This window comes from Lampris incognitus, chromosome 1 (assembly GCF_029633865.1).
Source record: "Lampris incognitus isolate fLamInc1 chromosome 1, fLamInc1.hap2, whole genome shotgun sequence".
NCBI classification, from domain to species: Eukaryota; Metazoa; Chordata; class Actinopteri; order Lampriformes; family Lampridae; genus Lampris; species Lampris incognitus.
The window spans coordinates 131,677,118-131,689,655 of NC_079211.1; the positions used below are offsets into that span (position 1 = coordinate 131,677,118).

General features: G+C 44.1%; 1 protein-coding gene across 1 annotated transcript; it reads left to right on the forward strand.

Annotated features, from left to right (window-relative positions):
- Window positions 1-12,436, forward strand: lrp13 (low-density lipoprotein receptor related-protein 13). The gene is made up of 21 exons (XM_056279728.1): window positions 1-58; window positions 289-444; window positions 1,060-1,275; window positions 1,695-1,928; window positions 2,890-3,105; window positions 3,540-3,769; window positions 4,085-4,214; window positions 5,065-5,249; window positions 5,573-5,759; window positions 6,195-6,407; window positions 6,807-6,990; window positions 7,070-7,271; window positions 7,872-8,036; window positions 8,786-8,986; window positions 9,236-9,773; window positions 10,012-10,131; window positions 10,658-10,765; window positions 11,110-11,343; window positions 11,652-12,021; window positions 12,218-12,314; window positions 12,413-12,436. Exons 1-21 carry the CDS (start codon window positions 1-3, stop codon window positions 12,434-12,436), a joined length of 4,068 nt encoding a protein of 1,355 aa, XP_056135703.1.
- The last annotated feature ends 102 nt before the right edge of the window (window positions 12,437-12,538 follow it).

A 12,538-nucleotide genomic window follows, 5' to 3' on the forward strand; every position in this document is an offset into this window, starting at 1 on the left:
ATGGCTCTGTGTTTGCTTCTGTGTGCAATGATATTGGAGTGGTCAGGGCCATTGCAAGGTGAGTCAAGTGTACCAAAAACATACTTTCAAAGCTTTGTACTCTTATACGTTGGTTGGAATATATTGTAGCGAAGCGGCGTCTCGGATTACCCCCCCCCCCGCCGAATTCGCTACAATATTCACCAAAATGTATTTCAAGTTTCAAGACAGAATTGGGACCAGCTCACCACTCCCAGTCATCATTATTAGAATTAGTGACGTTTGTCTTTTTTTTTTTCATCCAAGCAGTTGTGTCAGCTGGAAACACTCCGTTGAAGTGTGGCCTGGGCTTTAAGCCATGCAGTGATGGCCTAGAGTGTGTACGCTACAGTCATGTGTGTGATGGTGAGCTCGACTGCAAGGATGGCTCGGATGAAGAGGACTGTGCAGAACAATGCAGTGAAGGTTCGGTTTCCACAGATGGTTCATAAGGCCCAGCAGTTGGTCGAATTAAATTTGCCAGTACTTTATTGTGGTTTTAGTTTTATTGGCCAGTTGAGAGAGGGTTGCTTTGCAGGACAATGCAAAAGGGTAAGGAGAATCACTGGAAGTCAATATTTTATACATTCCTCTGTCAACTTGGCCAACACTGTCTAGGCTGTCCTGATGTTGCAAGACCCATCCATCTGGCAAGCAGGTTACAAATGCTGAGATTAATTTGCAAATCTCATTTGACCCAGATAAGGTTCAGATTGTCACTGGAACTAAATGTGCTATCGGCCCTGGATCAAACCTAATAGAACCTTTTCTCCTATCGCCTTGACTGCACCACTCGACCTCCCTTTTGTTAAACAAGACTAATAAGATGGAGGTCTAAGTACCTTCTCCTTGTTCTAAGAAAGAGCACCTTTTCATGTCAAAAGTACATTCATAGAAGGTATGTTTCACCGTCCTGTATAAATGCCAAGACACTAGTGATTTGAATCTAGATGTAGTTCACCAATGTATTTACTTTTGATTAGGGGAAAACGGCTCTTATCTGCATTTATAACCTAACATAACGTGCCTCCAATCACACAGGCCAGTTCCAGTGTGCCCATGGGAAAAAGTGTATAGACCAAGAGCAGGTGTGTGACGGTGTGCCCCAATGTCAGGACCGTTCTGATGAACTGGACTGTAGGAAGCAAATGGAGGGCTGTGATCACCTGTGTGATGACAAGAGCCGCTGTTTGCCTGAAAGCTTTTTCTGCGACGGAGAGAGGGACTGTTTAGATGGCACAGATGAGGTTGACTGCGGTAGGTTTTAATGATCTGCGGGCAAGGCCTAAAGTTATTTGATACAACATGAATGTTGAAACAAGGGCTCTGCAGCTGGAGGAAACGAGGGGCCTGTAAAAACTGAAGCAGATTCATAACTTGATAACAAATTGCCACAAAACTGAATAAAAATCCTACGTTTGAATAGACTTAGGACTTGTGATGGAATAATTATTTAGCCTGGTTTCTGTACTGATTTGTCCTTAACTGGCACAAGTGGGAGGAACAATTATCATTTAACAATGGGTTAATGGTTTGCTCCGGCTATGAACCTACTCAGGGAGCCTTTTATCTATCCATTGCTGAAATTTAGCACATGTACTTGCTTGATCCTTCTTTTCTTTTTTTTTAACAAACCCTGCATCCATATATTCATACTCTTATGGTCTTCTAAATAGAAGATGAAACCACAGATGAAATTCCAGGGTCCAGTGCCAGCTTGAAGCCTGCCAACAAGGATGGCTATACGTCTAGTCCCTCCACTTTGAGTTCAGGCCCCATCAAGTGTCCCTTGGGCTCAAAATCCTGCAAAGACGAGGCAGAGTGTGTCCTCTACAGCCATGTCTGCGATGGAGAAACGGACTGCAGAGATGGCTCGGATGAGGAGGATTGCTCATCAGAATGTGGCGCAGGTAAAAAGGGTGGGAGGTCAAATTTGACCTCTTAATATGAACAGACTTGGCAGGGGTTGTCCAGCCTTTGCTTGAATTAGGTAAGCTAAACCCGCTTTATAGAAAAGTTCCTGCTAAATGGGGGAAATTGGTAAGTGACTGTAGACGTGACTTTGCTACCATCTAGTGAAATCTGGTTGTCGGTGCTGCCTCTGCAGTGCATTCTGCTAAGTACATGAAGTGTGAAGGAATCTGGTGACACTGCTTCAGATGACTCAGATCTGTAGTTTCACTGTATTATAACATAGTATGAGTACAGGAACCCAATACAATGTAAGACATATGGCACATTTCCAATAAAAGATGCAATATTGCCTGACTGAATTGACTGGGCAAAAGTGGCAAACGCCCCAGGGCCCCTACAAAATGAGGGTGCTGTGGTCACACAATTCGAAGTGGGGGGGGGGGGTGTCAGACTAAAGCTTCAAACGGTTTATTGATGGTACTGTCCCAATAGCTAAAATCTGAATTGTTGCTGGTGCAAAGGTAAAACTGAAGTGTGAACCCAATTAGTCTTATTCAATCTAGTGTGTATAATAAGGGAGTGATGCACAACTAATGACTTGCTTAAACTAGGAGAGAAGTCAACTGTGAGTCTTGGTGGGGTTTGGATTAACACTACTGTAGACATTTTGAAGAACTGTAAAGTTTACAAATGGTGTATGAGCAAACAATCGTGCTCTAACCGTCAGTGAGGCTTTTTTTGCGGGGGGGGGGGGGGGGCACTGAGATTAGATTCCCTGTGACTCAAGGGATGTGATCTCAAGTGAGTTTACCTGTTTTGTTTTTTGCCAGCTTAAGCATGAGAATCCTATAAGCCTTCTCTCTCCAGCTTAATGAACAGTGAATTCCTAATTTCTTGGTTGAAACGATTTTTCTCTCCATAATTTTGCTAGCAGCTTAATTTATGTGCTGTTCTCAGGCCAGTTCCAGTGTGCCCATGGGAAGAAGTGCATAGACCAGGTGCAGGTGTGTGACGGCGTGCCCCAGTGTCAGGACCGCTCAGATGAACTGGACTGTGCAAAGCAAATGGAGGGCTGTGCTCACCAGTGTGATAACATGAGCCGCTGCCTGCCCGAGAGCTTCCTCTGTGATGGAGAGAGAGACTGTTTGGACGGCAGTGATGAGGGAAACTGCGGTATGATGAAATGCTTTGAAGGTGCTTCTTAAAGCAGCATACTGGACTGATGCTCTATAATTTGTTTGGTGATGGTGGTACCTTGGTCCCCTGAGGCATACCTGAATACCATTTGAGGTCAACTGATTTGACCCCTCTGTCTGGTTGAAGGTCTGCTCTAAAGGTAAAATCTCCTTGTTTGGGTATAATGGGGAAAATCTGTGTACTTGTGCATCCTCCATGGTGAACAAGAGGACTAAAAACTCCCTCAACAACCCAAGTGTTGCTGTTGTGCCTCTGCCCATAAGCTTTGATGTTGCTTTAGCTTTTATTGTTTTACTCCTTTTTGATTGTGGCCCAAGATTACTGAATCACTGAAATCTGGCATGATTTTAATACTTGCACACCTTTCACACTTGTATAGGAACCTAATGTAATGGTTTTGTCATCTGTAGCTGATGTGGCGTGCAAATCCAGCGAGTTTAAGTGTGCCAGTGGCCAGTGTGTGTCGGCCAACATGCTTTGCGATGGGCATCCTGACTGCTGGGATCGCTCGGATGAGGAGAGCTGCACGGAGCCAACGGTTTGCACGACAAAGCACCGCTGCCCCCAAAGCAAGGAGTGTCTAGTACAGGAATGGATTTGTGATGGAGATCAGGACTGCAAAGATGGCACAGACGAGAAGGTGAGTTAACTGTATATTAGTAAGGTAAAATGTTTAACAGATGGTGAATTTTCCAGTTTTGAAACTTTTTAAATGGTTGAGATTAAATTTTGTGCTGGATGTTAAGGACAACAGCAGTCGCCTACAGTAGCAGGATGTTTAAAGGCATGGTCTGCTTGATGTATCGCCCTTTTTTTTTTTTTTTTTTTTACTCTTCAATTTAAAAATGAGATTTTTGTTCTTTAAATCTTTTTATGCTGCTTTTTGACCTTAAAGTACATAAAACACTGGTTTCGGGTTGGAAAATGGAGGATAATCTTGTGATTTCTGTTGCAGGATTGTCCTGTGGTTCTGCCGACCTGTGGCGAATTCCAGTGGTTTTGTGCCTCAAAGACACAGTGCATCCCCACCGCCTGGAAGTGTGACGGCATGAAAGACTGTGGTGATGGCAGTGATGAGACGGGATGTGAGTAACTTGGTTTACTAGCATCTGGGGCGGGGGGGGGGGTACTAAGTGAAATAAGAGGAAAAAATTATTGCAGTTTTTTTCATTGTGAAATTTCCTTCTACTACTTTTGGCTGCTCCCGTTAGTGGTCACCACAGCAAACCATCCGTTTCCATTTCTTCCTCTCCTCTGCATCTTCCTCTGTCACACCAACCACCTGCATGTCCTCCCTCATCACATCCATAAACCTCGTCTTTGGCCTTCCTCTTCCCTAGCAGCTCCATATTCGGCATCCTTCTTCCAATATACCCAGCATCCATCCTCCACACATGTCCAAGCCATCTCAATCTTGCCTCTCTTGCTTTGTCTCCAAACTGTCCAACTTGAGCGGTCCCTCTAATATAATCATTCCTAATCCTGTCCTTGGTCACTCCCAACGACTATGTGAAATTTCCTTCTAATGATCCAATTTAGTTGCAGCTTGACTACTTTCTCTTAGTTTCATTAGCTCCTTGACTTGTTTCTTCATCTCTTGCACAAATGACTGCTGATATGAAATTATTTCACACTCTTAAAATGGAATGTGGAATTTGCAAGATGGGAACAATCCAAGGAAGTATATTGTCATACAAGGGGAAAATTCAGAATAGGCTAAACGGTCTGGTCCTGTTTTGTTTTCTTTTAACAGACTGGGCGGCGGCCTTAAGAGTTATATAATCATAATCCTGACATCTTGTCTCTTACATGTCCATTTTGTTAGTGTTTTATACAATTCACTAAAAACCAACTAATGGATCAATTGCTACCTAGTAGACTGATTGCACGGTCTTTAAACTTTTTTTTGTTTGTCCCTCTTTTGGTTCCAACCAGGTACAGTAAGGACATGCCCTCCACACCAGTTCCAGTGTGGCAGTCAGGAGTGTCTGGACATGGCCTTGGTGTGCAATGACATGACCAACTGTGCAGATGGGTCAGACGAAGGAGTGAATTGCCAGACCAAGTGTTCAGAAGAAGCTCGGTGCTCCCGGAGCTGCTACAGCACACCACATGGACCAGTGAGCAAGCCTACCTTTCCACTGTAGTCATATAGTTTGTCACAGGGCTGCATCTCTAACTCTAGGCCACTGCCATTAGATGTAGGATTGGGGTTTCAACTGCTGAATGAATGAGCTTTGGGCAGGGAATCTGACTGATTAATGCTCTCCCCTCCTGTTCTTTTAAGGTACTCTTGGGCAAAGTTAGTGCTGGAGGGTATTTTCAGAGAGCATGCAACCAAAATAAGCTGCCTCTGAAAAGTTTTGGTCTACGTCATCCAAGTATGCCTAATGTCTTGACTTCATTCCAATGTAACCGTGTTGCTTGTTTTGTCTCTATGTAGAAGTGTGGCTGTGCACCAGGCTTTATGCTCAAAGAGGATGGGGTAACCTGTGACGATATTAACGAGTGTGAAGGCCCAAGCCCAGCTGTGTGCAGCCACGTGTGTGTCAACACCCTGGGGTCCTACCAATGTCAGTGCAAAGCAGGCTATGTTATGGAGGCTGATGAACGCCACTGCAAAATCACAGGTAAAATGTGTGGTGAATTTTTTTAAAGGCTTTTTTTGCAGGCAAGTAGTTGCAGCAATAAAGCAAAATACAGGTTCAAAACATCTTTCAATATCATAAAAAAAATGTTCAGATATTTCCATGCACCAAAATGGGATGGAAACGATGCTGAGACAACACCTTGGGCTCTGTTGCCCAAAATGTCTGGTCTTTTTCTTCCCTTGTTCTTGATCATTGTAAAATCCTGGCTTGTGAACATATGGTAGTTGTCATCCCCCTGCTGTTTTTTTTCCTGTTTTGTCCTCAACTTTGTAATTCATGAATGCCATAAATCTAAGTAATAACTGAGGCTTTAATGTAGAACAGTTTTGTTCACTTTCACAAACATTGGTAGCTAAAATGGCCACACTGAACAGAGCTTAAACATGAGTTAACAGTGTTGTTGTCCTCATCTAGGTGAGCCCTCCTTATTGTTGTCTGTCCAAACGGACATTGTCCTGTTTGGCCTGCGCAGTGGTAGCACAGACGTGCTACCATCCCTTGGGAAGAAAGCCATCCTGTCTGTGGACTACGACTGGAGGGAGCAGAAGGTCTTCTGGGTCAGTCTGGATTCGGAGATTATCAGGTGGTCCTCAATGGACCAGAAGAGCAAAGGCACTGTGATCACAGGTCAGTGAAACAGAGCAGTTAAATATAATACTCCATTTAAACATTTTAGCTGGCCTACTGTAAAAACTACTAAGCCATAATTGTTTTGCGTTTCAAAGCCAGCTGAAAAACATGAGTTGGTGGTGATTCTGGCAAATGTTTTTCCATGACCGCACTTATTCTTTAAATATTGACAAGTGAATATCAATTATAACTGAAATTAATCAAGTAATATTAGAACTCCTCCTATAACTACATGGTTTTGTCCTTGAACTACGATTTTGGATAGTTGACTTGAGTAAATGCATCAGTTTAATCTCACTCAAGACCAACTTGACCAAATACAATACACCTTCAGACTTGCTGCATTTTAATTTGCTAGACTCATTTTTGCCATTCTCTCTCCTTGTGTATCCACAGGGGTCAGGTCTGATTCTGTTGCTGTGGACTGGCTTGGTAGGAACTTGTACTGGATCGATGGGGTCAATGGTAGAATCGTTGCAGTCAGACTGGGCAAAGCCACGACCAAAGCATTGGACCACAGTGTCATCCTGGACGAAGATTTGGATCAGCCTCGCTCTCTGGCACTACTGCCGCAAAAGGGGTTGGTTTCAGGCATCAGTTTTGTTCAGCCTTTCAGATTCAACATGGATATTCCAGTAAGCGAGTTTTGTTTCTCTTAGGCTGATGTTCTGGTCGGAGATTGGCAACGTGGCTAAGATTGAACGGGCTGGGATGGACGGCTCAGAAAGGAGGGCAGTGGTGAACACCAGTCTGGGCTGGCCAGGGGGTGTGGCTGTGGACACCATGTCAGACAGAGTCTACTGGACAGATGAGAGACTAAAGGCAATAGGATCTGCTACACTGGATGGAGATGACATTCGGGTACAGCAGATGGGGATGTTGCCCTCTAGTGGCTATTCTGAGGATAAATGATAGGTCATACTAGGACATGGAATTCAAACCGGTGATTCCATGTCAGCTATGTATGTCACATTAATGACACCGGTTATTAATGTAACTGCTGATTGGCTTGTATAGTTTAAGTAGACGCAACAAATATTGGCGAAAAAATGATTTACGTTTAATCTGAAATTCCGATTTCTTTCTTGACAAGTTTGTATTGCCAAGTGCATTTAAACCTGCAGTTGGTGCTAGTTTGTTTTTATGAGACGCAAATACATCATCGTCCCTTTTTGTGCCGCTCTTGTATAATGTCAGTATGTACTATAAAGCACTCCCAAGTTGGGAATTCTTGACAACGAATGTTATTTATGTTCGCACTGGATTTGAATTCTAGTGAATCCTAAAGGCCAAAATGATGGGACAATCTGTTAAACCAAGTTTCATGTTGACTGTTAACCAATGAAGCAGAGTTGGAGGGACCTGTGCTTTCTCACCTTACTTCAAGTCTGAAAAAAGTTGTTTGTATCGTCAAATCACATTGTATTTGTGTGGATGTTGCACTCTTCTGCCCATGTACAGATCCTACAGATGAAGGAGACCACCAACCCATTCTCTCTGACTGTTTTTGAAGACCTGGTCTATTGGTCTGATGCAAAGAGAAGGATTGTGCAGGCTGCACAAAAAGTCACTGGCAAGAACCGACAAGTCCTCCTCAAACGACCAGGGCAACCGTTTGGCATCAAGGCAAGAAACCTATTCCAGTGGTTGGGAAATGGTATTGATCAGTGGGAACAATTTCATTCCAACAAAGCACTTAACCAGCTGATCTGACTGGCTACCTCTGGTTGAACGTGAACCAAGTAGTAAAATTGGCTAATGTAGTGACTAGCTGAGATCGGAGCCAACTATCAGTGTGAAATGATGTGAAACTGGTGTTGTTTATTGTTCCAAGGAAGTACCAACTCAGAATAACATGCTTATAGCTACAATCCTTAAATTTTGCAACTGTACTTTTTTTTTTATCCTCGTTTCATACTTTCCATCACTGGCATAGCTGACATTAATATCTAAATCATAAAGTTTTTTGCTTATTTTAATGGCCGTCTGGTACAACTTTCCTGGGACAAATGGTACAATGTCTTAGAACTTCCCCTTTGCCAATTTGAGAAGCTTCCTTTCAAACTGGCAACAAAGCAAGTAGGAGTTGCTGGAAGGAAAGGCCCAGATTGGCATTTTTCTGTGATTGTTGGGTTATTTTGCACTTTTTGTTTAAACTTGTTCAAGTGAGAGTAAAGTACTTTGCTTTTCACTACTGCAATAGAAAAGCAAAAGTGGCATTACTTGATGGTAACATTTATAAGGTGCTGCTTTCTAGCTGTCTGTAATGTTCTTGTGTCAATGACTTGTGTATTACGGCATGCATAACTGGCGGTCTGTGGATGGATGTTTGAAAACGTGTTTACAACATGGAATTCTCCATGCCTGTGTTGCAGATTGTCCACCCATTACTCCAGACGAGCACTGTGAGCCCCTGCCAGAAGGTGCGCTGCTCCCACCTGTGTGTGTTGGCCCCAGGGCCCAAGGCTGTATGCAAGTGTTCCTCTGGGCTGTTACTGGCTGAGGATAGTCTTACATGCTCCAGCCTGGTCAACTCTGCATTCCTGTTGGTGCTATCTCCCTCCACTGTAACACAGGTCAATGTTCACTTTTTTTCCTTGTTTAAATGAGATTTCAGTTGCCCCCCCCCCCCCAAATATCAATTTGGTAGTCATAATGGGCTGTTGTACTCACCATATTTTATATAATATCTCCTGTTGAGGCCAAAGTGTGTGTGTGTGTGTGTGTTGGGGGGGGTCTGCTTCAACAGCATCATAAATCTGTATTGGAAATTTGGAAAATACCTTATTCTACAGTTGATTAACTTGTCCCCTGGGTCTCTGCAGATTTACCTCCAAACTCAACACACAGTAGGGCTGAAGGGGTGGCCTGAACATACGGCCCTGCAGCTGCCCAATGTCAATGAAGCGGCCACATTGGACTACAGCCTGCGTGACCACATCCTGTTCCTGACCGATGGCGGCACAACATCACTAAGTCTTTTCAAACTAAAGGAAACCTACCTGATGCCTCGTGGTCAGCTCCTCAAACTACCTGGTGACATGATCACTGCCATGGCACTTGACTGGATAACACTAAACGTCTACTGGAGCAGCACCAAACAGTCACGCTTGCAGGTCACCTCCATCACCGGTCTGCACACCGCTGTTCTGATCAAGGGGGATATCGGCAGCCTGGAGTCCATTGCTGTCCATCCTCCCAGCGGTAGAGTCTGTTTTATCAACCTGCAGGAAACGGGTACCACGGCTGTTGAGTGTGCACACATGGATGGTGCAAACCGAGGTGTAGTGTGGAGGGATGCCGTTCAACCCACATCTCTGGCCTTTTCCAGAACTGGGAATGAAATCTACTGGGCTGACACCAGTAAGGAGAATCTTCTTCTTTTTGTTTTTTTCTTCTTTTTTAAAATCATTTAGAATAAGAGGATCTTGCATGCAAGACAACTTGTTCAACCAAATATCAAGTTGCTTTTATTGTATCTTAACTACTCTCAACTTCCCTTCTTAATTTTTCTCACCATTGTGGTAGTGGGCCACATGTCGGAACAATATTCATGTCATTGTTACATTTGGTTGTCCTAAAAATGTGGTCTCTTTTCCAGGTTCTGGAGTTGTCGGCTCTATCCAGGTTGATGGTACAGGTTACAAAGACATCAAGGTTGGCGAAGGCCTGGCTGCCCTGGCTCTTAGTGATGACATGCTCTTCTGGGTGACCATCAGTGGTAATGGGGGGGGGGCATTGTTAAAATGTAAGCTCCAACAGTTGCAATATTGTGTGTCCCTATAACCAGCAGGTGACTGAGCATGATCCCAAGTCGAATGCTGGCATCTTCAGGGAAGTGCAGCAAAAGCAGAACTTAAAAGCTTTTTTTTTTGTATTCATAAGTATCCCTTTCTCCCTGAAAAACATAAAATTCCCAGTTATTTGTATCCACTATACAACAGCTGTTACAGTGGAGTGCTTTGTAACAAAACGACATGCTCTTCTAAGCTAACTGGTTTACATGCTGATTTACTTGAGTCTTGGTTATTTCATGTCAAATCTATTGAGGGATAGTCTTTACCCTGAGCTGAGTGCAACCACCCATAGAGCAGTAGGATCATTTTTGTTCTTTATGGCTGAGTTATCAGAATAAAAATGATTAGTTGAAATGTGACATTGCTTCCAACTTTTAGAAACTGGCCTCATAATTGCATGTTTTTAACCTACTGGTGACTGTGGCATTTTATGCGGACTTCCTCCTTCAGACAAGGCCAAACTCTGGTACAGAGATGAGCAGCAGCAGCAGAAGCTGTGGTTCGAGGTCAACACGGAGGTGGTTGGCTTGAAGGCATACAGCAAACCAAGTCAGAGCGGTGAGTGAGACCGTATGCTAAGACAACCCTGTAATGGCAAGTGGATCTGGTTTGCACCACCATTGCTGCTGGTTTTCTCTTCTGCCAGGTAGTCTGCCAGTTACATTTACCTGCTGTTCCACTTTTTCAAACCTATGTTCGCGGAGGTTTTGGACCTTAAACGGATGAATGTAATTAACTACTCGATAGAAAACTAGTGGTACCCAGGACTGGATTGAGAACCAGTGCGTTGAACCACTTCTGTCATCAACTACATATAATCAAGTCCATTTTAAAATGTTCTAGGCAGACTTCATGCATTTATGTGACTGACTTTCCCCCCCCCCCTATCTTGATCTTCTCAGGTTCTAACAAATGCTCTGTAAATAATGGCAACTGCCAACACTTTTGCCTGGCCTCCCCAGAGGGTCGCACATGCAAATGTGCCCATGACCACACTGCAGTGAACAACACCCACTGTGACCCAGAGCAGCAATGTCAAGCAGGCAGCAGGCTTTGTCTGGACGGGCAAACGTGTCACCCTCGTGAAAAGTTCTGCGATGGGCATGTAGACTGTCCTGACAATTCAGACGAGAACTGTAAGTCTTGGACACCTCTTCAGATAAAGAGTGCTGCAGTTTACTTACTTGAAATTTGGGTTGAAATGCAATGAGGTTGAGTCCCAGAAGTGGGTTTGGTTCCCATCATGTGCATAAAGGGTTTAAAAAGCCAATCTCCCTTATTCTACAGTGTGATGCTTTTTTTTTCTTTCCCAATTGCTATGGCTAAGTCTAATGGGGGAATAAAAACTTGCACTAAATCTCAGACTTGACAAAATGAGGATTGAGTAATCTTGCAGATGGAATGTTTTCTAGTACCCCCCAACAATGCATTTCAACTGTCTCAGGTGTCCATTTGAGGGGGGTGGTTGGAGCCAAGGCCACGGCTCCCAAAAAGACTCCCAGTTCATCACCCACCCCATCTCTGTCTGAGACCCCTGCCCAGGTCGGCACTTCTGTCAACACCAATCTGGTCAGGAGTCTGGATGTCCAGCAGTGCAGCCAGAGTCGCTGTAGCGGTAATGGAGACTGTGTCAACACCAACGGGGCAATGAGCTGTGCCTGTTCACCTGGATTCGGTGGCGATTCATGCCAAGACCATGTCCTGAAAACCGTTCAGGGTCCTATCATCTATGGGGCGGCAGGCCTTTGTGCAGGAGTGGTGCTGATTGCTATCCTGGCAGCAGTGGTAAAGAAGAGGAAGAATGCCAGCAGAAGGTTTAAGTTTTTTCCACCCTAACCATTTCAAACACCTCAGGGAATACAATGTTGGTTACCACAAAACTTGGGAAACCCGTTATTGAAAGTATACTAGGACCCCCCCCCCCCCCGACACTGTCACCTGAACCCTGCAGCCATCTGTACCAATTAGTATAAAATGGAAGAATGAATATAATTGTACCTCCTTTCGCAGGAGAACCAGCGAGGCAGTGGATGACACTAGAATGGCTATCCTTGAAAACAAAGCTGAGACTGCCCCAAATACACAACCTGCCCCGGGTGATGCAGAGGTAGGCTTCAGAAAGCTACAACAACTTCGAAGCCTAATTTTATTGTGCTTCATTTTTAAACTACATGCCTTTTGATTTTTTTTCTCTCTCTCTTGCAGGAAGTGGCATCTTCCATGGACTAAACGACTTGCATGTAGCTCGTTTGCTTTTAAATAAACGTGTTACATTTTCAAATTGTTTCCTGTTTTTCATTGTGCACCCTTCAATTACACTGCCAGTGGCGT

What these genes read in the sequence shown, in the direction of transcription:
- lrp13 (XM_056279728.1), top strand. Translation starts at nt 1, where the DNA reads ATGGCTCTGTGTTTGCTTCTGTGTGCAATGATATTGGAGTGGTCAGGG. An exon ending in AATCTACTGGGCTGACACCA is followed by an intron (nt 9,774 to 10,011) that starts GTAAGGAGAATC and finishes TCTCTTTTCCAG; the next exon opens with GTTCTGGAGTTGTCGGCTCT. An exon ending in CTGCCCCGGGTGATGCAGAG is followed by an intron (nt 12,315 to 12,412) that starts GTAGGCTTCAGA and finishes TCTCTCTTGCAG; the next exon opens with GAAGTGGCATCTTCCATGGA.